The 27,632-nt window shown below is 44.0% G+C and overlaps 1 protein-coding gene across 2 annotated transcripts in view; it reads right to left on the minus strand.

Annotated features, from left to right (window-relative positions):
* SH2D4B (SH2 domain containing 4B) overlaps positions 1-27,089 on the minus strand; it is a 65,222-nt gene extending 38,133 nt beyond the window's left edge. For both annotated transcript variants that reach the window (XM_037496794.2, XM_037496795.2), the window contains exons 1-5: positions 26,902-27,089; positions 17,745-17,757; positions 16,134-16,293; positions 14,990-15,137; positions 1,216-1,363 (exon numbers count right to left, since the gene is read on the minus strand). In XM_037496794.2, coding sequence (XP_037352691.1) covers positions 1,216-1,363; positions 14,990-15,137; positions 16,134-16,293; positions 17,745-17,757; positions 26,902-27,075 — 643 coding nt within the window. In that variant the 5' untranslated portion in view covers positions 27,076-27,089. The remainder of the gene's footprint in view (positions 1-1,215; positions 1,364-14,989; positions 15,138-16,133; positions 16,294-17,744; positions 17,758-26,901) is intronic.
* Between the last annotated feature and the right edge of the window lie 543 nt (positions 27,090-27,632).

Below are 27,632 nucleotides of genomic sequence, written 5' to 3' on the forward strand. Positions count from 1 at the left end.
AGAAACCACCAGACAAGTCTGGAAGGAAAAGAGCAAAATCAAAATCAAGACAAAAACCACCATTATCACCTCCCCACGGGTCTCTCACCCACATCTGTGTCACCCAGTCCACGACCAAAAGGCAAGTGCAATTTCTTCATGTGTCTCTCGGCTCCATGCACCTCCTCCAGGTCTCCTTCTGACTCCACCCTGCTTCCTCCTTCCTCAGTCTCCTCTGCAGTTTCTTCTCTCCCTGCTCAACTCCACCCTCCCTTGAGTGAGGCAGGAAACCTGGAACCTCCCCCTTTCCTGGGGACCACCCTGTTACAATATGAATGAAATAGAGACTAGAAAAACAATAGAAAAGATCAATGAAACTGAGAATTGTTCTTTTGAAATTATGAACAAAATTGACAAACCTTCAGGATGTAAAATCAAGAATGATAGAGGAGACATTACAACTGATGCCACAAAAATAGTAAGGACCAAAAGAAAAACTATAAACAATCATACCCCCAAAATCAGACAACCTGCTTCCTGCAGGTGGAATCTGTAAGGATCCCTGCCTGCCAGTCATTTCCATGTCGACATGTCCCCCCACACCTGACAAAGTAGATCCTGAGAATGCAAGTACCCTTCAATCTTGGTCCCACCTCCCCTTTCCCACCTGACTGCTCACCATCTTGACACTCTCCAAACTTTAGAGCCAGTCCATACATTGCCACCTTCCCAAGCACACCCATCCCTCATGTGATGAGTGAACCCGCCTACCTAGAGCACCACTCCTGCCTCTGAGCTTCTCTTAGCCCCGTGCCACCAGCAAGCCTCACTTGATAACACCACGTAGCTACTTTATGCTTCAACAGTATATGGAACATTCTCTGTCGAAGCCCTTAGCCTGCGAGTCTAGCTCCTACCTAGCCTGTGAGTCCTTCCAAGATGAGGACCATAATCCCTAGGACTTAACACAGAGCCAGGAAACCGAAAACTTACTCTACCCTGAGAGAGTAGTAAATGTAGGCTTTTACTCTTTAGCGTAAGAAATCTCCCCAGCAGGCATGGAAGCTCAAGGGGGAGCCCTTAGCCTCTGGGTCCTCGGCAGGATTGCACACATGCTTGGCCATGACTAAAGGCTCTGGGCTGAGCTAGCATGATGAGTGAGTTCAAATCAGTGTGAGAGGACAGCCAGTGGGGAAGCAGACTGTCTCCTGGCCACCGAGGAACAGCCCCACTCACGCTGCTCTGCCCATTCTTGCTCCTCCTTCTCGCTGGCGTGGCTCTGCAGCTGGGCCTGCTTCAGGGTCCAGTAGAGTTCCTTCACCCTCTGCTCTTCCTGGAGGCGAATCTGCTCTTCTCCTCGCTTCCTCTCCTCTTCTTCTTTCCTCTAAAATATCATGGGGACAGAATGACATTAGAGGCCACGAGAAAGAAGTGCCTGTGAGGCCTGCGGCACGCGGCCTGTGCTATTTCAGGTGAGGTGCCCAGGGGGTGGCCTTTCAAGTTTCAGTGTCTACACTTGTGCTATGGCAGCAGTCACATCCACTCAGCTGCCACAAGGACCAGAGTTGAAATATGTGGAATGACTTGTAAACTCTAGCACTTCCTTCACAAATATGAGGACTCTGGGCAAACCTTGACCACACTTCCATTTTGGGGGAAAATGAAAGGAAGTGCAGAGGGAGAGGAGCGGTGCCAGGCCTTCCTGGAGGCCAGCAGGACATGGCCATGTCTTAACCATGTGTCCAGATAAGATATTCCAAAGAAGAAATGGGCAACAGTGATTTGGGGGCCCCAATCTCTGAATTTTGTCCCATTTTTAAACTCCAAAAAGATATTTGTGTGTGTTTTCTCTATCCCTGTTTATTCAAATATCATACCTCTGTCAAACAGCATTATAAACCCAAGACCTGTTATAAACAGCCATTCGCCAAACCAATTCAACCCAACCTACTCCATCTTCATCCAGTACCCCACGGCCACTACTTTCAACTATTTGGATAGATTCTTCAGAAATAATGCTGCTAATTATTGACTTAACAATTCTAGACTTTACCTCCTTACTTTTGGGGTATGTGAGAGTCTCATAAATATGAATATTCAGCACTTATGTTTTCCACACCAATAGGAAATTCATACTTTTCCTCTCCACATTTTAACAATAAGTTTACATCACAATTTGTGATTAAATCAATAATCCATGACACTGTTGTTCACTATCGAGTCAAATGGGGTGGTATTATTACCAGTTCTAAAAAGTACACATTTTGACTTTCTAACATCCCTGAGAAATGGATGTCTTAAACTTACAAATTGCCTTTTAAATAGATGACAGTTTTTTCTTTGCTCTTAAAAAAAATGATGTTTTATAATTTATGGCATCTTAAATTCAGTACAGTAAGTGGTAACTAATGGATTTTTCTTTCAAGCACTTTTTTTTGTTTTTTCCCCTGAATTGATAATTACTTTGTCTTGACATTAAATATTGAACTTTCCCAAATTTCTCCAAGATCTGTAGTATATCTGTGTGCACTTAATAGAGTGCTTTTCACTATAACAGATAATACAGCAATTTATCTACTTTTCCAAGGGACACTCCCAACCCCCCAGATGCCATCTTTCCTTCTCCTATCTCCGCAGGTTGGTAAAGAGGCCTCCTGTCCATCATCTTCCTGGAGCTCACTTCTCAGTCTCCCCTCAGTTGAGGCCCCTTCCTCATTGTTCCATGTTTTCTGTCATTTTGCAGCAATATAGCTTGGAATACTTCTCAAGCAAAGATGCATGGAGAGAGACACTGAGTCTTGTCTGAGAATATCTATATGCTAGCCTCTCATGCTCATTCAGCTGAGCATAGAATTTGACTGAGCACAGAATTTGATTAAAAATCCTTGCAAAATTTGGAAGACTTTACTTGCTTGTCTTCTCACATCAGGGCTGCCACTCAGACTCTCGTTCTTCGCCTTTAAGGCAATACTTTTTCTCTTCATCACTGATGTTCTGTGGACTTTTTTAAAAACTTGTGTGGCCTCCCCTGGTGGTGCAGGCAGTTGAGCACAGCGCTATGAAGCTGTCTGCAGCCTCTGCAGCGCGGGCCCGGGCCAGCCTGCTAGAATCCCACAGGGCGCGGCAGACCTCTCCTGTCTTGCCTGCTGCTCCCCTCAGCAGTGTATTGCATCAGTCTGCCTGTTCTGTTCCCTGCTCTGTCTCTGGTGGGTCCTCTCACCCTCCCACGCATCCGGCCTGTACCCAGGTTCTTGTATAAATAAATAAATCTTTAAAAAAAAAAAAGTATTGTTAAAAAAATAAATAAAAGATACTTTTCAAAAAAATAAAAATAAAAAATAAAAACTTGTGTGGATTTTCTTCCATTGATTGTTAAGCATTCAGTATGCTTTCAGTCTGGAGCCTCAGGACTTTCTATTCTAATCCATTTCTGTTAGGATTTCTTTGATCATTTCTTTTCCTTTATTCTTTTTCTTTCTAGAACTCTTGTTTGTCAAATGCTGGACTACTGGTGTTTATCCTTTACGTACTTTATCATTTCTCTCTTATTTTATGTCTTTTGTCTTTTTGTCTTACTTCCTGGTTGATTTCACTGACTTTATCTTCCAAAGCTTCTACTGAAATTTTATTTCAGCAATTGCATTTGAATTCCCAAGCCCTCTTTCTTACGCTTTAACCAGAGAATTTTAAAAAAGTTCCCTTTTGCTTCATTGCACCCTGTATTTGTTTCATATGTGCAATCGTTCATCTCTGAGGAGTTTAGAGTTTTCTCTCCCCTATCCATATTCTCATTCAGGGCTGTTTTTTTGCTTCTTGTTTTCTTTAAAGTTTGTCTTATTTGGTGGTGTTGGTGGCTTCCCTTAGATGCCTGATGTTCCCTGTGTGTTCATAATCAACAGAGAACATGTCTGGGGCCTCCCTAGTGGCACAAAGGGTTAAGATGCAACCTATGAAGCAATATGCAGCCACTGCAGCACAAGCTCGATCCCCAGTCGGGGAGCTACCCACATGGCGCAGCAGACCTCTCCTGTCTCACCCACTGCTCCCTCAGCAGTGTATTTCAGTCAATCTGCCTGTTCTGTTTCCCACTCTGTCTCTGGGGAATCCTCTCACCCCCAACAGCTCTGGCCTGTGCCCCAATTCCTGTATGTATAAATAAATAAAACTTTAAAAAAAGAGAGAGAGAGAGAGAGAACATGTCTGAATGGAGACTCAGACTTATCGGCAGGGCTTTCTCAAGAAGTTGGCTTCTCCCCAGGATGACTAGACTGGGAATTGGTCATTTCCTTGAGGAAACCTCAGGTATAAGGATCTAGAGGTCCTTTCTCTGAGATTGTTAAATGTCTTCCCCTCTGTCCTACCTGGGCAGTGTCTGACCTGGTGATTATTATTGGGGGGGAGGCGAAAAACAGATTACCATCAACACAGCCCTTGGACTCAAACAAACAGGGTCCCTGCTCAGCCTCCCACCCCCACTTCATGGGAACCCAATTGATTTGAAGCACCTACTTCGAAAATTTTCCCCACAAGTCCCCCAAGAACTGACCACAAATAGTCCCCCCAAGATTGACAGAGGCAACAACACCAAGCAAGATATCCAAGAAATAGGAAACCTAATCCCTGTTTCTCTCCTTCAGGATGCCCTCTGAACACCTCTATGCAAGAGGCTAGCCAAGTTCCCCTAAGAAGCTGACGGCCAGCATTTATAGAAGCACCTTGGGTCCAGTGGTCAAGCCAGGAAGGTGACCTTGCAGCATATGGGTTCTGCCAACCAGCAGAGGTTTTTAATCACAGGCTCACATGAGATTGGGTCATGAGAATCGTTAATAATTGGCTGGTTTTCTATGGCTCAAATTCTTAATGTAGACAAAGACAATACACACACACATTTGCTGACCCTGTACACCCTAAGGGCAACCCTGGCTTCTGGCACCACTGTTCAGAATTCAGACCTTGACCTACTCCCCCTGTTTCCCATCTGCTGCTCACCTGCTTTCCCCACTCTGCTGGATACATTGAGCCCTGAATCTCTCCCTCTCACCTCCCTTTCTCCACTGGTCTGAGGGAGGCATGTAGTAGCCTAGTAGAAACAGGTGGGGACATGAAGATCCAGCTAACCTCAGCTCTACCCTTCATGGTCTCTGGTGTCCCAAGTCTTGAAGTTGGAGGGGGGAGGTGGAAGCAGGGGTTCTGGATTGAGCCACCTCACTGCCATGAGGTGTCCCACCAAATCCCTCCCCACCCTCCTACCAAACTGTGTGGACACTTTGTTTTTCCTCTCATTTTCTCTCTATTTGTGTTATATAACTTTATCAGTCCTTTGCTATTATTTTAATGGATCAACAAAGGGGAAAAAAGAGATTACTGAGTCCTCAAACTCAAGAAAAGACCAGGTTTTTGTTCCTCTAAAAATGGCACAGATTGAGGACTTTTCTCCAATTCAGTTGAAACCAAGACTGAGTGGTTAAATTGGTCTCAAACCCTTAAGTGCAAAAGAATAAAAACCATCCTATCTAACTTTCTCTTGCAGGTTTGTATTTACGGAGACAGTTTATCTGACAGCCAAGCAAGTGGAAGTAAACAGCCTAGAGCTGACAGGAGACTGAGAATACAAAAGAAGAAGGGGCTACTCAGAAGCAGGGCCCACCAGCCCAAGTTCAAAACTCTTGCCCTGTGATGAGCCAAGGAACTTCAGCCACAAAATTGAACTTCACTGTTCTCCACTCTGGCCCCCAAAACCTACAAAGACTATTCTGGGGAGGTAGATTTGAGTTATCTCCTGCCTCCATGACAATCGATTTGCAAATAAAGCTGATTTCTCTTCTCACTGTTTGCTATGAAAAGGAGCAGAGACAGGAGGCAGCAGCCCGAGGGAAATGGAGGTTAACATGTAAACGGTGGGTGGTTGGTTTGAAAATGGGAAATACTAGAAAAGAGAGGTTAATGAGCATTACAAAATTGGATTCAAGGTCTTGACTCCAAAGCAGAATAAGTCACGTTTTATCCCAAACTATATTTCACTCTTATCAATCACTAGCATCTCAGCAGTGCGAAATCACTCCTCACACTGACACAGCACTTCACAGTTTACACAGTGGGCTTCTCAGTGTTTCACGAGGGCTCGCTATCTGATGATGGTCACTGTATCACTCAGTACACAGGGCACCAACCAACACAGCTTCCATGCAGAAATTTCAGCTCTATCACCCACCCCTCAGGGTCTTTCAAGGGTGAGCAGGTCACAGGGGAAATACAGGGTCAAGAAGTACTTCAACTCCCTGGTTTACTCCTCTCTATGGCTCAGAAGTGTTCGATTCTCAGGCCACTATAACAAAGTAACATAGACTGAAGGGCTTAAAGAACCAACATCTCTTGTTTCACAATTTCAGAGGAAAGAAGGCTGAGATTAAGGTATTGGCAGGGTTGGTTTCATTCTGAGACATTTCACCTTGACTGTTAGTAGTCACCTTCTTCCAGTGTCCTCACATGATCTGTCTGCCAGAGGCACATGTGCCAACTCCTGATTTCCTCTTCTTATAAAGACACCAGTCATATTGAATTCTGGCCACCCTAAAGTCTTCATTTTAACCTAACTACCTCTTTTTTTTTTGGTCTAATGAAAATTTTTATTAACATATTTAAGTCATTAATCATTTCAAGTGATATTTAGTAAGACTGGGTTAAAAAAAGCAACCTTTAATTTTGGACTATACTGAAATAAAAACTATTTCTTTTGCCACAAAGCTAAACAAGGTATCAAAAAGTGGTGTCACTGTACCATTCTTGTATTATCTTCATTTTTCACACACATAGTTTTACTTTCATTACAAGAAACGATTTTGTTTATTATAGGAACAATTTTGGATGTAATTTTTTCTTTTTATCTTTTTTTAAATTTTTAGATTTTATGTATTTTTTACATCTTTTGTATGCATTTTCATCTTGGTTATAGTCCCCGTACAATTCCCACCCCCCCTTGTTTTGATTCTACTCCCTTCTCCACGACCCCCCCACCCTCGCCCTGTAGTGTCTCACTCATAGCAGGAATTTAGAAAACCTAAATAAGACACCAGGAAAAAGACTAATTATAATAAACTAAAAATCAAAATCAACTAGCAACTATTAACTACCTCTTTAAAGACCTCCTCTCCAAATACAGGAATATGCAGATACTGGGGGTTGGAACCTCAACATATGAATTTTAGGAGACACAATTCCTCCCTTAATAAGGAGATATACCCCAAAGAAGGATCATGACTGAGTAAGTGGCACATGGCCTCACCTCAATTACAATGCTGCATTCCTATTCCAACCATTTGTGGTTAACATGAAAATGGCAAGTTAAATGGCAGCACCCACTTCCCCTACCCCAACAGCTGGCAATCAACCTTCTACTTTCTGCTTCTACAAGTTGATATTTTTGGGTTTCACATATAAATTAGATTATGAAGTATTTTTCTTTCTGTGACTGACTTATTTCACCTAGAATAATGTCCCCCATGTTCATTCATGTTATTGGAAAAGGAGTATTTCCTTCTTTTTAAAGACTGATTATATTCCATTGTGTGTATGTTTAGGCAGGGAGGTAGGTAGATTGACAGACATACGTAAAGACAGAACAATCACATTTTCTTTATTCATTCATGTTTGGTGAAAGGGTCCAAAGTGTCAGTTATGCAGGATGAATAAATTCTAGAGATCTAATACATCGTTTAGAGTATAGTTAGTTGACTGTATATGTACTTGAAATTTGCTAAGAGTAGACCTTAAGTGTTCTTACCCCCCCACACACACACACACACACACACACACGCAAATACAAGGTCAGGTGATGAATATGTTAATTAGTTTAACTGTGGTAATCATTTTACAATACACATATGTCAAAACAGCACCTTGTACACCTTAATATAAATATATTTATTTGTGAATTACACCTCAATAAAGTTAGGGGAAAATTACACAAATTAATTAATACATTCATTAACTGGTTAATTAATACATGGCTGTGCCACTGCTCACTCAGTCCCCTTCCCCTGAGACTGGACCAACACCCAGAGTGCCTGAAACCTGCACAACCTCCATCTAAAGGAAAATAACTGGCTATTTACTGTGACAAAGGCAAGCTTTTCACAAGGATGGGAACAATAAAAGAAAACATTTTGTAACTACAAATAAAGAGCAATGCATCTTTCTCTCTCTGATCTTGCTAAAATGACTCAACCCTCACAACTAAATTGCCTAAAAGCTCTCACTGTTGTGCTGCCATCAGAATCCTTTGGCCTATCTGTAATCACAGAAGGAAAATCCATCTTTATTATGTTTAGCAGCAAAAAGCGAATGCAGCCAAAACTCCCTTTCTACCTTAGGAATCAGTTGCCTTTTTCTGGCAAGCCCAAAGCCCTCTAAGCTGTCCAGCTTATTCAATCCCCCTTCTCCTGATAACCCATCAGTAACAGCACACCACAGGAGCCCACAGAAGCTGGTCCGTCTCACCCCAGTGGAAAATGTCAGCGAGACAGATGCTTTTTCTGGAAGGCATAGTCACTTGCTGTTAGTCTGGCCCCAATAATACCAGAGTGCTTTGCAAGCCAGAGTGCTTTGCAAGTTGATGCACTAAAGGACAGGGTCTGGCCTGTGCCATCATTCACTCCTGCATTGCCAGTTCCCAGTACTGGCCAACCAGATAGTAGAAGCTCAATAAATATTGACCAGAGAAGTAAATGAATCAAAGAATAAAGGGAGACAAGACATGCTTTGTGATGATTTTTGAGAGGGAAAAGGTAAACCACATCTGTCGTCTATTGATGACAGCCTTGTCCAAGAGAGTCTACAACATCCAAGAAAAAATTGAAAGTGAAAATAAATTCCCACCTCTTACAACCTTATTAGGAATGAGGCAGTGATGGGTTCTATAGTTGTAGAGGATGTCATTAAGTGACCAAGATGAACTCCAATCTTAAAGTAAAAGCAAGAGTGTGGCCTTGAAAAGAAAAAGTAAAGGACGACTTAGTATCGACCATGTTGAGGAGGGGGACGTGGAAGTTCAAAGGACCAGAGGGGACAGAGAGAACTGAGTCCTTACCTTCCAGGTTCTGTGGTCTGAGCAGAGGAATAAGCATCCCTAAGTAGTTCTATGAGTTAAGAAACCAGGGGAAAAAAGGCAATTTTAACTTGCCTGCTGATCCCCTTTTTCTAAAGGAATACTTTTATATGCATGTAAATTACATTCAAATGACAGCAGCCACAACAAGTGGTTTTAAAAAACAGGTTTCCATCTGCTGCATCTTCTATTTTGAAGTTCTTTCTTCTTGAACCCTGCACAGGATTCTAAAAGGAACTTGCACCATTATCTCTATGACCAAGAGAATTCGGGAACCTGCCCACATCTACAGTACACACTGGCCCGCCAGCCTCCCGCCCACGAGGCTTCTCATCCAGGTGTTCTCTCCTCCAGCCCAGACCCCACCTCCCTCTTCTGGGTAGTAAAACAGCTCTATAGTCAGCCCAAGCACATTCTCTTTCCTCAAGTCTGCACCTCCTTCCTTGTTCCCTAAGGCAGAGGTGGTTCCAGCTTATCCATCCTTTAACCTAGGGCTCAGGCACCTTTGCTCCTTGATTTCCCTCGTTTCAACACCTAACTGATACCCAGTCTTGTTGATCTCACCACCACTGTTCTCTCAGTCCCCCCCTTCTCTCTCTCTCTCCTTAGTCACAGACTCTGTCCAGAGCCTTTTCATTTCCCACCTTGACCACTCCAAATGGCTCTTAACTGGCCTCCCTCCCCCCAAATTTCATCACTTGAATCATACCATCGCCAACACATTAGGCTCACAAAATCTGATCTGACCCCGTCCCTCTTTCTACTAGATCCTCACAGCTCTGCTTTGCCCACAGAGAGCAATCAGTCTTTTCAACAACAGCACTGAAGGGCTCCAAAGCCCACCTTTCCACATTTATGTCTGGCTCCACCATCAGACCAGTCACCACTCCACATATCTCCTTTCCATTTCCTGCCTTTGCTCAGGTCCAGACTCCTAGAGAACGCCTTTGCCCTCCATGGTCAGTCCCCAGGGTGTGGTTGTGTAACAGGGTGGTCCCCAGGAAAGGGGGAGGTTCCCTGCCCCACCCAAGGGAGGGTGGAGCTGAGCAGGAAGAGGAGAAGCTGCAGAAGAGACTGAGGAAGGAGCAGGATGGAGCCAGGAGACCTGGAGGAGGCGCATGGAGCCTAGAGACACGTGAAGAAACTGCGTTTGTCTTTTGGTCATGGACTGGGTGACACAGATGTGGGTGAGACCCGTGGGGAGGTGACAATGGCAGCTTTTATCTTGATGTTGATTTTGCTCTTTTCCTTCCAGCCTTGTCTGGTAGTTTCTGACCCTTTGCTGTGGGTCCCCACTGAAAGGTGCTTTAGACTCATGGCAGGCTTTGGGGCCTTGCTCTGGGCCAATCCCATTTGGATGGACTTTTACCCACGAGGGGACGGGTAACTTTGGATGCTTCACTTAGAAACTAGACTCTTTGCCTTACCTGTATTGTTTCCTAGTTTTATTAAAGTTCCTTCCCATTAAAGTCTCATATGTTTTGTGTTGATGCGGCAGATGGCAGAACCCATTTAAAATAGGCAGGTTTGCGGGGTTTGGGCTGCCCCTCTCCCTGTCCTATAACAGTTGGAGCTAACGGTTGCTCATAAAGTTGGTTCTGACCTGGGACATCCCGCAAGCTGGGCACTTACTGCCTTCCCTTCAAACAACCTGCTTTAGTTCTCAGCAACAAAAAAGTGTATTAAATTAAATGAATATTATTGGTACCTTCCTGTATGCTCTCACATTGTATTAGAATCACAGTGTAGAAAGATACAATAAAAATTATCTAAGCCAATCTCTAACCTGATATATAAATCCCTTTGGTAAACCTGTTTTAGTTATTTGTCGCTGTGAAAATTGAGTGGTTCAAAACAAGAACCATTTTATGTGCCTAATTTTCTGTAGACTGATGATTCAGGAAGGGAAGGGGAAATGAGGAAATGTACAACTCAGGGAGAAAAATAGGGAAATAAAGTCTTTAATGCATCCTACCCGATCTGCCGACCTGGAAACCCAATGGCACTCCGAGAGCTGGCCAAGCGCTGGCAGAGAGTCAAAAAAGGGAACCCCCCCAAAGCCCACGTGTCTGGTTTTATACCAAACCTGGCTGCTTAACCCCACACTCAGGTTCCAGCAACCTTCCCTTTGGTAGTGATGGGATTTGTCTCTCCCAATGTCTTTTGGCTTTGGCCTGGGGTGGGGGTGGAGTCCACAAAGCCTGTATGGAATTAGCTTTAGGACATCCTTTTCCCCCTAACAGTATCAGCTGAGATCAGTCACTCAGATGCAGTCATTTAGTGGAAGAACCAAGAAGCCTTCACTCACGTGTCAGAGGCCTGGGTGCTTCTTCACATATGAAACCTAGTATAGTTGGCTTCTCTGGAGACAGCTTCCAAGTGTGAGCATAGCAAGAGGACCAGCAGTGGAAGTGGAAATATTCTTATAGCCTGCCCTCCAAAGTTACACAGTCATTTCAGATGGAAACTTGGAATAGAAAAATTTAGGATGGAAGGTCTCAGAAGGACAAATACCAGAGGTGGAGACAGGGATGATTAATGAATCTTAAAATAAACCAGCCATGGAAGTTCCAGGAGTCTGACATGGGGTCAGAAAAATAGCAGCCAGAGGTGGGGACAGTAAGTATCAACGACCTTAAAAGACCCACCCAATCTGACCCCAAGAAGATAATTTCCGTAATAATTTCATCGGAGAACACTATCAAAGAACACCCGTTGGTCTGGAAAAATGCAGTTCTTACCTATCAGGACTGCTCACCTGTGTTTATGCCGGCATCTCTCTCTCTCTCTCTCTCCCTTATTTCCTCTTCTTGATAAATTTGCGTGTGCTGATGAAAGTGTTAGGGGGAAAAGGATGTCCCAAAGCAAATTCCATATAGGCTTTGTGGACTCCACCCCCACCCCAGGTCAAAGCCAAAGACACTGGGAACTCCAAATCCCATCACCACCAAAGGGAAGGTGGCTGGGACCTGAGGGTGGGGTTAAGCAGCCAGGTGGATACAAAAGGCAGACACGTGGGCTTTGGGGGGTTCCCCCATTTTGGCTCTCCACCAGCGAGCAGCGTCCGTCTAGCTCTGAGAGTGACTTTGGGTTTCCAGGTCGTCGGATCGGGTAGGACGCATTAAAGACTTTATTTCCCTATTTTCTCCCTGAGTTGTACATTTTCCTTATTTCCTTTTCTCTTGTAAATAAACCTTTTATTAACCCTTTGGCGTGTGTCTGTAGTAGAGTATTCATAAGTCCCTTTAAAGCGCGCAGGTGAGGACCCACAGCCAGGAACCCGTTTAATATCGGGGTTGCTCTATAACAAAAGGGAATGTCTGCTGAATTTTCTCTCAGAGGGACCCAAAAACCCCACATTCCAAACCTCATTATCTGAACCCAACATTTTCCATAGCTGGTATAGAAGAGGGCAAACAGACCCCAACTTTCAAAGGAAGGAGGAGCAAATATTTGCCCCCAGCCATATTCACTGTACCACAAAAAACTCTTCAGATACTGTTTCAACTTGTGCTTGACCATTTCCTGTGAGGAGGAGCTCGTAAGAAGGTAGTTCATTTACAGACAGCTCTGACAGAAAATATCGCATCATGAACCTGGGCAGTCCAGCTCAAGTCCATGGTTTAGTGTTGCTGACAGACACTGGCCTAATGAGCCCCTTCAGGGCCTTGCAGATGTTGCATATGATTTCTGAGCCTCCTCAAGATGCAGACATTCCCAACCAGGGATACTCTGTGTATTAAGGTTTAAATGCACTTAGCTTATTAATTTTTAAATCAGAAACAATTTTTAAAACAATTTAAAAATGACAGTAATAACCTTCTTTGAAAATACATCAAAAGTCTGCATTTGTGAACCTGAGGGCCTGGCCAGGTAACTACACTGAACCCTCCATGAACCCTCCACAATTTATCATCCTGCTGTCACCTAGGAGACCATCAAGCAGAAAATTTCCTCTGGGAACTCAATCCCTTTGTAATCTCCTGTGAACTGAGCCCAGGACCCAGCTCCACCATCTTCCAGCATCTGGGCTCAGCCCACACGTGGGGAAGAGGGAGGCCAGCAACTGGAACAGGTGTTTCTCACCATTAGTGATTGAAAAACTGTTGTTTTCTTCCCCAGTATACTGAAATAATCAATGCAAAATCCAACCTCATAAGCTACATTTTTCTCCATTGTGTATTGGATTTTTAAATACTATTATGGAATTATTGTTAATTTTAACAGATTTAATAATGATTACTAAGTGGCTGGGTGGGGAAGTCCTCATTCATAGAAAGGCAAGCTGAAGCACATAGGACAATAGGAGTCAGCAAACTAAGGCTCCCAGGTCAAATCTGACCTCCAGCTATTGCGTAAAATAAAGTCTTTTTGGAACACAGTCAAACCCATTTGCTTACCTATTGTTTATCGCTCCTCTCTATTAGTAGGCCCCCAAACCCAAAATATTTACTTTCTGGCCTTTTACAGAAGATAGTTTGTTAACCTCTGGGTTAAAGTATATGATGTCTGCAACTTCCTTTCAAATTGTTTAACAAAACAACAGAACAAAAAAAAAAAGAGTGTGTGTGTGTGTGTGTGTGTGTAGAGAGAAAATGCAAATGTGGCAAAATGCTAATAATTAGTAAATTTAAGTTGAGAATACATGAGTATTTGTTTTATTTTCCTTTCAATTTTTCTGAAGTTTGAAGTTATTTTTAAGTGTTTTTAGAGTACCTCACTTAAAAACTCAAAAGAGGGCCTCCCCGGTTGCGCAGCGGGTTGAACACAGCACTGTGAAGCTGTCCGCAGCCTCTGTAGCACGGGTTTGATTCCCAGCCAGCCAGGGAGAAACCCACATGGCGCAGCAGACCTCTCTTGTTTTGCCCACTGCTCCCCTCAGCAGTGTATTTCAGTAGATCTGCCTGTTCTGCTCCCCACTCTGTCTCTGGTGAATTCTCTCGCCCTCTCAAGCCTCTGGCCTGTACCCCAGTTCTTGCATAAATAAATAAATAAATCTTTAAAAAAATAAAATAAATAAAATAAAACTTTATCAAAGACAAACCTCTAATAGTAGGAAGACTATATACCACATTTCTGATTAAGAACATTTAGTAATTCAATATTATAAAAATGTCCATCTTCCACAAACATAACTATAACATTTACACAATTTCAAGGAAAATCACCTTGTCACTTTTTTGTTGTTTGGGGGAGGGGGGGTGTTAAGTACAAAATAATTAAAATCTATCTCTCATAGCAAAAACTGGGTGAGATTAGCCAAGGACATTTTGGAAATGAAAAGCAATGGTACATTCTTACCTCAAAAGATGCAATAACAATATAATAACTAAACAAGTAAATATGGTTCAGGAATAATTAGTCAAAGAAGAAAAATCTACAGGAGAAGTAAAAAGTAAATATAGAAGCACCTAGTCCAATGAGGGGCGAGGAAAGATTCCACAATAAATGGTGTTGGGATGACTGGCTAGCCATTTGGAAGAAAAAATCAGAATACTATTATCATACTACACTCCAAAGCAAAGGAAAAAGAAACATAAAAAAGTAAGAATATGCAAGATAATAAATGTGGATTGTTATTTTTATAAATTTGTAGTGCCACAGATCTTTCTAAACATAAAACGAATATTGATGTAAAAGACTGATAAAAATCTAATTAAAATTGTAATCTTCTGTACATCCAGAAGAACAATAACAACTTATAAGGGCTCCCACCTTAGGATTTTCCTGGATTTCAGTCCAGACATTCTGCAAACAAGAAGACAATGGAAAGAAATATTCGCAATTCTAAAAGACAAGAATTGTCAGCCAAGAATTCTCTAGCCTGCAAAATGATCAAATAAGTAAACCAGAGACCTGTTAACTGTCTGGGAGCTGGAGGCGGCAGCCACCCCAGGCAGGGCTCACCCTGAATTCCTCATGGATGCGCTCCTCAAGAATTTTGGCAGCCTTGCGGTCCTCCATCTCCACTTTCCACTTCTCCGCCAGGATCCGGGCTTTCTCATTGGCCAGAGCATCCCTGAACTTCTTGGTGATCTCAGCCTCCTTCTGTCTCCTTCCAAGAGAACATCAGTAGGTATAAACTCGTGAGAAACTCAAGGAGCATGTAACAACAAAATTTCACATAAAAACAATGAGGAACCTTATCCCAGTCTATCAGAATGGCAAATATGGGTAAATCAGCACTCTAGTGCATAGGAATATAAATCATCCTCGTTCTGGAAACCAGGGGTGAAAAAACTCAGAAATCCCATGTCTCACTCAAGTACACAAAGGTATATAGATCAAAGATGTTCATCAGAGGATTTTTAGAACAAAAAAATAGCAAACAACCTAAATATGCATCAACAAAATTTAATTGTCTCTATCATATAGTAATCTTAAATAATGTATGGATATGTTATTAAATAATGTATGGATATCTATTATTTCATTTATCAATGTGTGAATAAAGCTGTTTACAAAGCATATAAATATCTAAACATTCACAGTAGTTATTTGAAGTGGTGGCTATTGTGTTGTTACAATTTTACAATTAAAAATTAAAATGCACGGAGGCTGAGGGTAGGATTTTGGAGTCAAATTTATATGGATTCCCAATTTTGGTGTAAAAATGCAAGGAGTCTCACAGGGGCTCAATTGTCAATCTTGTGTGAGAAATATAAGTAACGCAAAAAGATAACACAAAAATGAACCCATGCTGTTATATTGCGCTGGGGACAACTCATTGAGGAAAAGAGTTGTGTAAGGAAAAGCATGCTGTGTGTTGTATCTCAGTAAGTCTAACCTGCATCATGTGGAAAAGGTGTTGTCATGTCCACACCACGGATGTGACGACCTAGGCCCCAGATCAGCTCACTTCTGGTTGGTGGATCCAGGACTTGAGCCCACCAGAAGTACCCGGTACAAGATTCTGATGCTCACAGATGTGGTCACGGCAGTATCAGCAGAACCCAGTACAGCAGCTCCTCCCCACCCCCCACCACCAATTGTCTTTAACTTGGACTGCCCCCAAGCTCAGCCCCACCCAACACCACTTGGCACCTCTCACCAGAGTTCCTCCGCCTCCCTCTGTGCCTGCAGCCGCGCCTGCTCTGCTATCAGCTCCTCAGAGATCTCCTCATAGGGCTTGTCACCGGGGCCTTCTCCCATGATCCAGACCCAGACCTCGCCATCCTCACCCAGGAGCCACTGGATGTGCTTGTCACTCGCTGCCTCACAACAGAAGGAAGAAGAGAGAGTCTGAGTTCTCATTAGTTAAGAATGGCCTAGGCTGGCCGATGGTGCACAGCCATTGCACCACTCTGCAGTACGCTGACACCTATTAAAAGGATTCCAGAGAATCCTGAGTGTAAGTTATGGCCTCTCTCTCTCCTACCCCTCCAGAGATGACACGCAGCCAAGTCAGCCTGCTGCAGCAGTGTCCCGGACAAGATTCCCTGACATCTTCAGCAGAGAGAACATGAGGTGCCAGCAGAGCACGCTCTGAACAAAGCAACCTGTGTCGATGGAATACTACTCAGCAATCAAAGAAGACAACCTAGATAGAACCGGCAGAAATTATTCTAAGCAAAGTGAGCCAGAAGGAGAAAGGTAAATATTGGATGATTTCACTCATGTGGAATCTAGAGAAACCAAACAAAGACAGACTGTAGATGGGAGACACTCAGGAAGGGAGGCAAAGGGAGAGCAGAGAACTGGGCTAAAGGGGCAGGAGGCATGGAGAGCACAGTGGAGTGTGTGGAGGACTGTGGGCACTTTGGTGGTGAGAAATCAAAGATGACCACAACTGAGGGGAGAAATCCTGTTATGATAAAATAAACAAGGGTGTTTAAAAAAAAAAAATGGCCTGTGTCACTCCCAAGTCAAGGCACCTAGTTGCCAGGGAGCTCCCCCTGACATTCTGATCTCTCTCTCCCCTTCTTATCCACTGGGGTGGTGAGTAGTGCTTAGCAGGATGAATGACCGGGAATTGATATGACACAGGAGAAAAACATTTGGTAAAGTTGCCAAATACAATAATTTAAAAGACCCCAATGTCTTCTGAACTTGTCACTGTAAAGGAAAAGACTGCAACATAGAATGTTGGTAGACTGTGTTGGCTGCTAGCTGCTGTGTTTAACAAGGTGTTAAGAGAAAGAAATGGAGTCAAGAAGACTTGAGTGTTTTACAAGTAGAGTTGAAAAGGAATAGTAAGAAGACAGAAATTTGGGGCTTCTAGGATTGAAAAACCCTCTTCTTTCTACGGCCTAAATTTCAACTGATGGGATTTTTTTTAAGGTTTTTGTTTTTTTGTTGTTTTTTTTTTTTGCAACATCCAATAAAACTTCTGAGGTGAGTCAGCTGCCCTAGGGCACAGGGCACTGTGGTGGCTGTGAGAACTCAGACCTTGCACTGCAGGAGCATAACACCAAGACTCCAGTGCTCTTGGATTTGCCCAAAGACAAACTTTCCAGAGGTGACTCTCAGCCTGTGACAGAGCATGGCTGGTATCCCAGGAGACACTGGAGTCCTCTGACTGGCAAGTCCCCAGGGCCTTGAGGAACCTTCCTTGGATAGGCATGACTACCAAATCCAACCTGCCCTCCCATTGGGTTTGATGCAACATTGCAAGGTCAGACTCACTTTGCATTGTGAGGCTCCCTCAGCCTCCTCCAGAAACCTGCCCTCAGTGTCTCCCAGCAATTTCCTTAATAAAACCCTTGTATATATAATTTGTATTATATATATATAAATTGTATATATATAATATAATATGTTATATATGTATAAATTGTGTATATATATAAAAAATATATAATGCCATCCCCAGCTCTACTCCTCAGAGGAGCCAGGCCACAACAGCACACTAAGAGCATGATCTCTTACACATATTTTCACAAAGAGCCTAAGGTAGATACCTTCAGTGGAAAGGGAGAGACATGGAGGTAAAGGTGCAAAGAATAGAATCCATTTATAAGATATGACTAGGAAAGAATTTTATTTAGATGGTGTTACTGAGACATGGAAGCAAGCCAATGAAAGCCTCCTAGGCTTTTGAGTCTGGACTTATAACTCTGTGTCCAAGACCTAAACAACACTTAGCGCTCAACTTTGATAAATAGGGGGTAAGTTTCAAGGCTGTACTGGTCCAAGGAGGGCACAATCTTCAACACTAACTTCAGAGGAGCCCAAGGAGGATCATGAACACAGAGGAGCCTCCTGGAAGATGCCATCAGTGCCCATTCAAGGATGTCCCATCACTGTCCAGGCTGGGGGACTTGACAGAAGCTGATGTTTTGTAGGACTTCTGGAACACATAGTCTAGTGAGTCAGTGGGTCTCACATTCTTTCCTTTTCCATAGTGGATATTCTGACTCTGCCCTACTGCTCTATATTGTGTCTTTAAAATGTGGGATATTTACAACGCATCTTTTTAACCACATCCAGGCTTTATGAATACCAGTACAGAACCCTTATAGACCATGGACTTTGAGCTGGATGCAGTGAATGGCTGGATGAGCCTTGAGGGTGTCTGCCTTAAGAAGGTGGTGAGTGTATTTATACAGAAGAGAAGAATTTAATGTGTGAGTGACCAACTGACAATTGGTGACAGTGACCACACTGTGTTCAGCACCCCATTTCCTGGAGCTCAGCCCACCATATGACTACTTTTCTTAGTTTCCCTGAAGTTCCATGAGGCCATATATATTGGATGAACTGAGAGGATGTCAAAAGAATGTTAGAAGAAGTGATTTTTGCCACTTAGGTCTGAGACTGTGTGCAGTTGGCATTCTTTTTCCTCATTCTTTTTCTCCCCCATGCAAGAGAAAAGAAGTCCAATCCATGAGTCAATGTTTGAAAGCAAGACACACAGAAGAGCTCTCCAATACACATTAAACTGAGATATAATCAAGAAAAGAGTCTTTGCTACATCAACCCACTAAGATTTCAGGATTTATCTACTACAGAAGGAAGTGTTAATTCCCCTGATAATATATAAGGGCATTAAAAGAAAAAATGGTAATAGAGGATCACAAGTTTAATTATTATTGATAGAACCCGGAAGACAACCACTGCTAGAGCTACAAAACTTCAAATTAATAGTGGGAATGTAAAGGATGAAAGGCTTACCAATCCTGCAAAAGCAAGTGGAACTCTATAGCTATTATAGCAGACACTGTCAGTTATAGGATACCTACCCACCATCCAATCTACCCCACCTTCTTCCTTTACCAAAAAACCTCAGTTTCCAAATTTTAAGGGAGGTAACAGAGATTTCTCAGTTTCGGGAGAGGTGAGTTTCTAAACCAACCTCAAAGGACAAATAAAATTGGCACGTGATGGATCTAGAAGTCACCAGATGCCAATAAACATAGGCAGCAGTCCCAGTAAAGGACTTTTCTTCTCCAAACAGGACAAAGGGCTTCACTCTTTGCTCTTTGACCTCTGCTCTTTCTTACTGCCTGGAAGGAGCTGCTGAAAGACTTTTGCAGCCATGAGGAAGAAAGTCCCATGCTAAGCATGAATAAGCAGAAAGATAGACAGACGTGTGCCCTTCATGAGCTTTTTGTGCAGTTGAACCAATACCACCCAGATGTTTGCCTTTTGTAGAAATATAAGGAACTTCAAGGGATAATGTTCTGTAATTATCAAATGAAATGTGGTAACACAAATATGAAAAATTTATTTCATTAAGCAATTATTAGCCATTATTCTGTTATTTACAGTCAAACACATCCCTAACTGATACGGGTAACAAACACAAAATAACACAGAAGCCCTAAACTCTAAGCATATCCACTAACACAAAAATGTGAACAGAATTAATGCCCCTATTTAAAATCAGATGTGTTAAAAATAAAATCTAGCTATGTGTTAAAGAAAACACATTTTTTCAAAAAAGATTAAAAAAAAAAAGAGCTAAGCAACAATAGATCATACAAAGCCAAGGGAAAAAAGCAGAAGTGGCATGTCAGACAGAGCAAATTCAAGGACAAATGTGTTAAACAAGACAAAAGAACATTATGTGATGATAAAAGATGCAACCCACGAAGAAGATATAATGGTCATAAAACTATACAACATCCAACATAGCAGACAACTGCATAAAACAAAAAGTCCTGACAATAAAAGAGAATTTGAAAAATGTATGTATAGCCAGGACAGGGAGTCTTCTTATGTTTCAAAAGTTTGGTGTATCAAATAGGTTTTAAAAATTAATAATATGGAAAATTTAGATAACACAGCCAACAAATTCTATTTAGCAACTACAAAATGATTATTTCCTGAACACTGAGAATACACTTGTTTTTCTTTTGATCTTATAATTAGAAAAACTATATATATCACATACTCCAATAATAATACAAAAATAAAAAATCAGTGGGGGTTGGGCCTCCCTGGTGGCGCAGCGGTTGAGCGCTGGGTTGCGAAGATACCTGCAGCCTCTGCAGCGCCAGTTCAATCCCCGGCTGCTCCCTGGCCACTGGAGGAGGGTCCCACATGGCACGCAGACCTCTCCTAACGCCCGCTGCTCCCCTCAGCAGTGTACTTCGGTCCTTCTGCCTGCTCTGCTCCCCGCTCTGGCTCTGGTGAATTCTCTCACCCTCCCGCGCTTCTGACTGTACCCAGTGCTTGTATAAATTAATAAATAAATCTTTAAAAAAAAAAAAAAGATACAAAGAGAGGCTCTATATCTTAAAAAAAAAAAAAATCAGTGGGGGGAAATAGCCATTAAAAATCCCAAGTGTTGTATAATCAAGAAACTATATTCTAGGTAGCCCATGAATCTCAGAGGAAGTCAAAATTACCAGGGGCGCGGGGGGTGTGGGTGGGATGCTGCAGAAATTATAAGCACAAATAATGGTGAGTTCCAAAGGAAAATTGTTGGCTTAAAGAGTTTTCTTTCTGATGTCTCCATGAAAACACACCTCTCTTTTCCAAAAATAATTATAATAGAACAAAATAGCAAGAAAAAGCACTTGGGAATAAAGATAGACCTCCCCTGAGTCTACCAGACACATGCATGAAACAATTGTGTGACTGCTGAATGGCTTTTAAAATGGCTCCCCAAGCTCAAGGCCACTCTCTTAGAGAACACAGGTTCTTCTACAAGGGCCACAATGTCCCATGTATGCTGGAGTGTAATTAGCCTTGAGAAAGCCACAATTCTCTACCTCCAACCCCAACTCCCTTCAGTAGTAACACGCAGCCCAATCATGTGCCGGTGGGCTTCTCTGAGCTCACTCAGAGCTCACTTTTCTCATCTGGAAAAATGACGGAGGTACAAAGAGCTTAATGGGTAAAATAAAGGGATTGGACTAAGGTACTAAGGGCAGGGATTGGTACTAAGGGCAGGGAGAAGACATAGATGTTTAGCATCTCACAGACTGTAAGTAGGAGAACCTGACTGACATGGGCAGAAAATAAGCACATGTGTGAAATGATAGGATAAAAGTAAGTGATCCCCAAGGCCCAACATCATGCCATTTTTCAAAGAGGGAAAACAGTGTGAAAACATACCCAGAAAATGTAGTTCCCCAAGTGCAAAGCAAAATCTGATTCCAAACAGAAAAAGTCAGAAGCTTTGCTGTTTTTACATGAGAAAAACCTGGAAAGCGTAATGCTAGCCACTGGGAGAGATAGAAGTGGGATAGCAGCACCTACATCCTGCTCCCGCCCAGCAAGGCAGAGCTGGAGTTGAGACCCAGGGTCAGGTTACTCAACCAGCTAGTGGCCTTTCTCAGAAACTGTCCCACTGACCTCAAGACAGGGAGGGGGGAAAAAAAGCAAACATTGTTTGAAAATGAACAATGACATAAAATATATATAAATAAAAAAATTAAAGAAAATTAAAAAAAAAGCCTGGGAGGGGAAGGAAGTTGGAGAGGTGGGGACACAGGAGGTGGCAGGCAGGGTCACTTGTGAAACATGGGGAGATCAGACCTGGCAGCACCCCCCAGCTGGGCCCTTGAGACAGGCAAGGCAGCTCCGTCCACAACTGACGCAGTTGCTGTGGGAGTATGGGGGCCTGAAATCACCATGCATCTTATAAACAATGATGTGCTATGGCTTCATTTACACCTTTCTTAGTAAAGAAATCATAGAATGTTAATCAAAATGTGGCATCTTAGATTTTATGAAATATAGTAGATCCCTCTCCCAAGTCTTTCAGGGGTGAGATAAACTGAGGCACTTACAGGCCCAAGACAGTCCAGATGCAGAAGATGCACTTCATTTAAAGGTGTTCTTAGCTCTGGTTCCGCTGCCACCCTGCCCCTTGCTCCTTAGTTTCCAGAATCTGGGTCCTCTTTCTGTGAGCTCCTTCAGGCTCCCCTACCAAAAACCTTTAGCTGAACCAAGAGCTCTGAGGCTCCTGAGAGGGAGATCCTGTCAGTAGCCTCCCCACCCTTCCCCCAAAACACTGTCCACTGTGCCCAGGACAGGGCTCTGAGGAGAGCTCCAAACAGCCTGGTCCCAGAAGTCCCAGGTATCTGCTATTCCCATTCCCCAATGTTGCTATGCAATATTCGCCCTTTAGATAATCCAAGTGGACCAATGGAAAACTGTTGAAACAATAGAAAAATTCAGGAAGGTGGATGAAGAAAATCAGTGCACCCAAGTCACTCGTGAGCCCATCATGCTGGGACGGCAAGGACAGGCGTGGCTCAGAAGACAGCTCCAGGTGCAGATGCCTCTGGATGTTTAGTGACTTCTGGGTGATGTGCTGAGAACCCTAACAGTGAGGGTGTGCTGCCGGATTGATTGGCCCAATCATTTGTACAGCCAGACAAAAGAAGAAAAGATTTCTCACACTCCCTGCCGAGGATGAAAAAATGCAGAAAACAATGAAACCAGTACAAAGTGGAGTTAATATCCAAATAATAATTTGATTACAAAAGCCCATTTCAAAAAATCTAGGAAGATTAAATAATGAATGTGAACAAAATCATTCTAAACTTGATTATATCAACAAAATCATGGATAAGAATATAAACTATCCTTATGTTTCTCATCTACAGTAGATAATATTTTATTCCTGATATAGAAAAAAAGGGCTCAAGTACATTTTTTAAACAAGTTTTAAAATAGCATGTGCTATTTAATATACATTTTCCAATAGACTCTCTTAAAACAGATGGTACCCAAAGGCTGGGGGTAGGGGTGGTGCGATAGGGAGGAGTAACAGAAGCAGATACACACCAAACAGATGCAAAGAAAAAAAGCAATATTGGTCAAACAAAAATCTAAGTGAAGCGGTCCACAGCCTCTGCAGCATGAGTTCAATCCGCGGCCAGCCAGGGAGCAACTCACATGGCGCAGCAGACCTCTCCTGACTCACCTGCTGCTCCCCTCAGCAGTGTACTTCTGTCAATCTGCCTGTTCTGCTCCCCACTCTCTCTGATGAATCCTCTCACCCCCAACACCTCTGGCCTGTACCCCAGATCTTGTATGCATAAATAAATCTTTAAAAAAAACTAAGTCAAATCTTAAAATATGAAATAAGGTGTCAGAATGAGGGAAAAAGTGACAGAATTACCAGTACTTACATATTATAAATTGTCTTCCAGCTTCCACACTTATCCCAAAGCATAAGTATATTGTGATTTTTACCCTATTACTGAAGATTTTCAAGGTCTGGGGAGGGGTCACACTGCAAAGCACACAGTCTTTCACTCAAAAAAGGACTCTTAATACTTGTCCCTTCAATCCCTTCAATCCCTTCACACAGCACACATGCAGGGTCCTAGCAGACTCACCCACCTCCCCCACAACCATACCCTAGGCCTTTTTCCAGATACAGGGATAGAAACAAGACAGTAAAATCCATGGTCTCATAACATTGCCAGGATGTTGGAGGAGACAGACCACAAACAAGCAAACTGATGGAGGAAGAGGAAGAGGAAACAGCAAATCCATAGAAACAGAAAGCAGGCCAGAGGTTGCCACAGTTCTGGGGGCAGAGGGAATGGGGAGTCATTGGTTAATGGACAAGAGCTTCCCTTTGGAGGTGATCAAAACGTACTGGAACTATATAGAGGTAGTGGCTGCACGATAATTGAATGTACTAAACGTCACTGACATATACAGTTTCGAATGGTTAAATATGGGTATTTTACCACCAAAAATAGATACTTTTAGCTGTGGGAAGTACTGTCAGAAAATGAGGCCGGTGATGTGAGGGAGAGATGGGAATGGGCTCACTGGGGTGGTGATCAGTGAAGAAGTCAACATTTAACTGCAAAGTGAATGAAGAGAAGGCACCAGCCTGGTGAGGATCTGGAAAAGAGCCTTCCACGTGGAAGGACAGAGATGGTGGAAGTTAGCTTAGAAAGCGGGCAGAGTCCAGGAAAAGCACTCAGGGTGCAATGGAAGCCAATGAGGCAGGGAGATACATGAGTTAATTCATGTGCTGGAGGCACTTTGGCTGCTCCGTGAGGAAGGGCTGGAGGGAAGAAGACCATGAGGCAGGGGACCCCCGAAGATATGGCTGCATTAGGAACATTTGCAGGCAAGTACAGGGTTCCAGGCAGAGCTGACGTTCAAGGTCAGGACTTCCATGTCCAGAAAGGGAACACGTTGAGGCTAGGAGAGCCCAGCCTGGCAGGTACAGTTGCCATGGTTACTGAACAGTTCCTAGGAAACAGAGGGAAGGTAGATGCCCAATGACGGGGGCTGCCACCACAGCTTTCATAAGGGCATGAAACCAGGCCCACGTGGGACACCACGTCCAAGGCAACATGCACCGGGAATGGCTTAATGCTGACACAGAGAATGCAAAGGAGGTGTCTCCCTTCAGCCCTGGGCCAAAGGCCTGTCCAGTTCACCAGATCAGCACCTTGTAGTGTTATCAGATAAGAGAATGAAGGGGTGAATGAACAACTGAACTCATGCATAGATCATTCACTGAATTGAAGTCCCCAGTACAGAAGTGAATGAACAGATAACCATGGGATGCCATCTTGACTCCATTGGATGGAGTCACTTATGAGTTATTTCTCATCAGAAGTGGGGTCACAATCTATGGGAACTTTCAGTGAGGTTAAGTTCCTGGTAAATGTAAATCTCATGGACCAGTTGGGTGTTGTTGCAACTCTTGATCATGATCCCAGGACAGGAAGCAGGCACTGTGCGTGCTGGACCCTACAGCCAGAAACTCTTCAGCCTTCTGATGCAGAGCCAGCACTCACCACCCCCCTGGCAGCCCAGGTCTTCCCCACCTCCACCCAGACCATTTTCAAAGGCAGGACTGAAGCAAAGACCTGAGATCTGAACAGGATCCCGACATGGGGTGCACACACATTACTCCACGTGTTTCCTCCTCCTTCTCATTCTCTATAAATCAGAAAATTAATTACCCAGAAAAGAGTCTTCTGCACCAGAAACCCAAATGAGTTTAATGTATAATTTATACATGAAAATGTAAATGTCAATGTGTGACAAATCACCATAAAAACATTTTTGCAGTTAAATTTTTAAGCATCTGTCTTCCTCCCAGAAGAACCACCATACAGAAGATGTGAGGACCCAGGTCTCAGGCCAGGTGGGGCTGGAAAGGCAGCCTGTCATTTTCACCAAGTAGTCATGAAACTGCCAGCGCTGTTCAGTGTGGATGTCCCAGCCTTGGCACCAGCCTCGCACAGCCAAGTCATCACTCTCCCCACCTGGATCCTACTGTGTCTTGTTTGAAACAAGAATTTAACACTCTGTGCTAGACCCGTGGATGGAAGATGGGATGGAGTATGGTCTCACGCTCCAGTGGCTTTAAGTCCCCTGGGAGAGCCAGATGATGAATGACAATGACACCGTGGCCAGCTAGAACAGGAATTGGCCCTACTTGCCAAGCAACTGCAGAGGAGCAAGTATTTCCCTGCACCAGGAGCATCCCTAAAAGACTTCAGAGGATGGGGACTCATCCTAAAGGAGCTTATCAGGAGAATGAAGAAGGGGGAACATTGCCACTGGCGAGAACTATGTTTGCAAAGACAGAGGCTGGAGCAAGCATGTCCAGATGGGAGCAAGTGCAGCCAGTGGCGCACAGCAGGGACTTTACAGCAGAGCCTGGAGGGGATGGCAGGAGCTAGCGGGAGCTTTGCCTTGGATAGAAACCCTTGCAGATCAAGTTTGCATTCTACTCTGGAAAACAGCATGGAGACCCCATGATGAAGGGTGTTCTGGGGAGCAAAGCAGAGAGAGGATAAATAGCTTTGAAAGCTGTCAAGTGCAGCATCCACATAAATGGGATCCCCACCATATCTTGAATTCTATTGCAAGGTTTAGTAGCCTGCCTGCTTCAGGCCCTGGAGTCCTGGTCACTTTCCTGCATTCACAGGCATACCAGTCCATGAACTCGACCAGCACATGGCCACTCGACCCATATTTGGGCCCTTGCTTATTGTCTGCACATGCCCTTGCCAAGCACCTCTGTGCCCCACACTCAAGGGAGGAAGTGCACATCTTCATTACCCACTGGTTCGTCCCAGAACCACCAGTAAGAGTCAAGAATATGCCCTCTCACTCACCAGCAATCACTGACTGTATCTGAGCACATTCTGAGATGCTAATAATGGCCTCCTATAACCTGGATCTCACAAGAGACAAAGTCCACACACCCCAATCTCCTCAGAGCCCCTGGGTAGCCTGTTTCCAGCCTGGAGGCCTACAGACCTGGAGGCCTACAAAGGGTCCACCCTAATGGAACCAGGCACTCACAAGACCCAGATTTAGCCTTTATCACACCAGTGTGAAGAGCAAAGCCTGGCATGGGTAATTCTTCCACCTCCAAGGAAGCCAGCGGTTGGCTCCTCGATGACCCCTAGCCACATACCTGGCTTGACCTTCGGGGGCCTGAGCCCCTCTGCCTGGGCCAGGTCCTCCCAAGCCTCACGCTCCCTCCAGCGCCTCAGTTGCTCCTCTCGCATTTTGTAGAAGAGTATGTGCTTCTGCACATCACTGAGCTCAGCAAGGAGCTCAGGGTCTATGTACATGTCCTGCAGGATCTGCTGCAGCATGATGCCAGCTGGGGTGCACCCACCAGAAGGAAGCCGAGCCAGGCTGCAGAAGGGCCGCCCCAAAGTCCTCCTCGCCCCAGCTTCTCACTCCAAGGTCAGCCTGGAAGCCCCTTTTCGATGCAGCCTTGATATTCTGCCCCAGCTCCCAGCCAGCAAGCAACTCATCTCTCTGCAGGGCAGCAACCGGAGGCAGGCAGCAGGAAATGAAGAGGCAGCTGGAATCCTGCAGGGGGAGCAGGCACCAGGAGCAATTGGGTCCTTCTGTGGGGCCACCAAGTGCCACGTCCCAGCAGCACTTGTGCCTTTGCCTCTCCTGCGACTCTGGGACAATGCGGAGGAGCAACGCCTCCTGCTATGCCCGGCAAAGCCCAGGCCCTGTCCTGCCTGGGCTGGCAGGTGTCGAGTGATCTGTTAGTGGAAGGTAACAATGACACCAGCTGTATCGATGACACTGCCCCGGCCAGCTGGGAACTGATCTTTCCTCCGCAAGTAAGAGGAGGAGGAGGAGGCAGCTTTGCCTAATAATTCCATGTCTTTTGAGCCAATTTCAATGAGGC

The sequence above is a fragment of the Talpa occidentalis genome, unplaced genomic scaffold (assembly GCF_014898055.3).
Source record: "Talpa occidentalis isolate TD23 unplaced genomic scaffold, MPIMG_talOcc4v2.1 talOcc4.8, whole genome shotgun sequence".
NCBI lineage: Eukaryota > Metazoa > Chordata > Mammalia > Eulipotyphla > Talpidae > Talpa > Talpa occidentalis.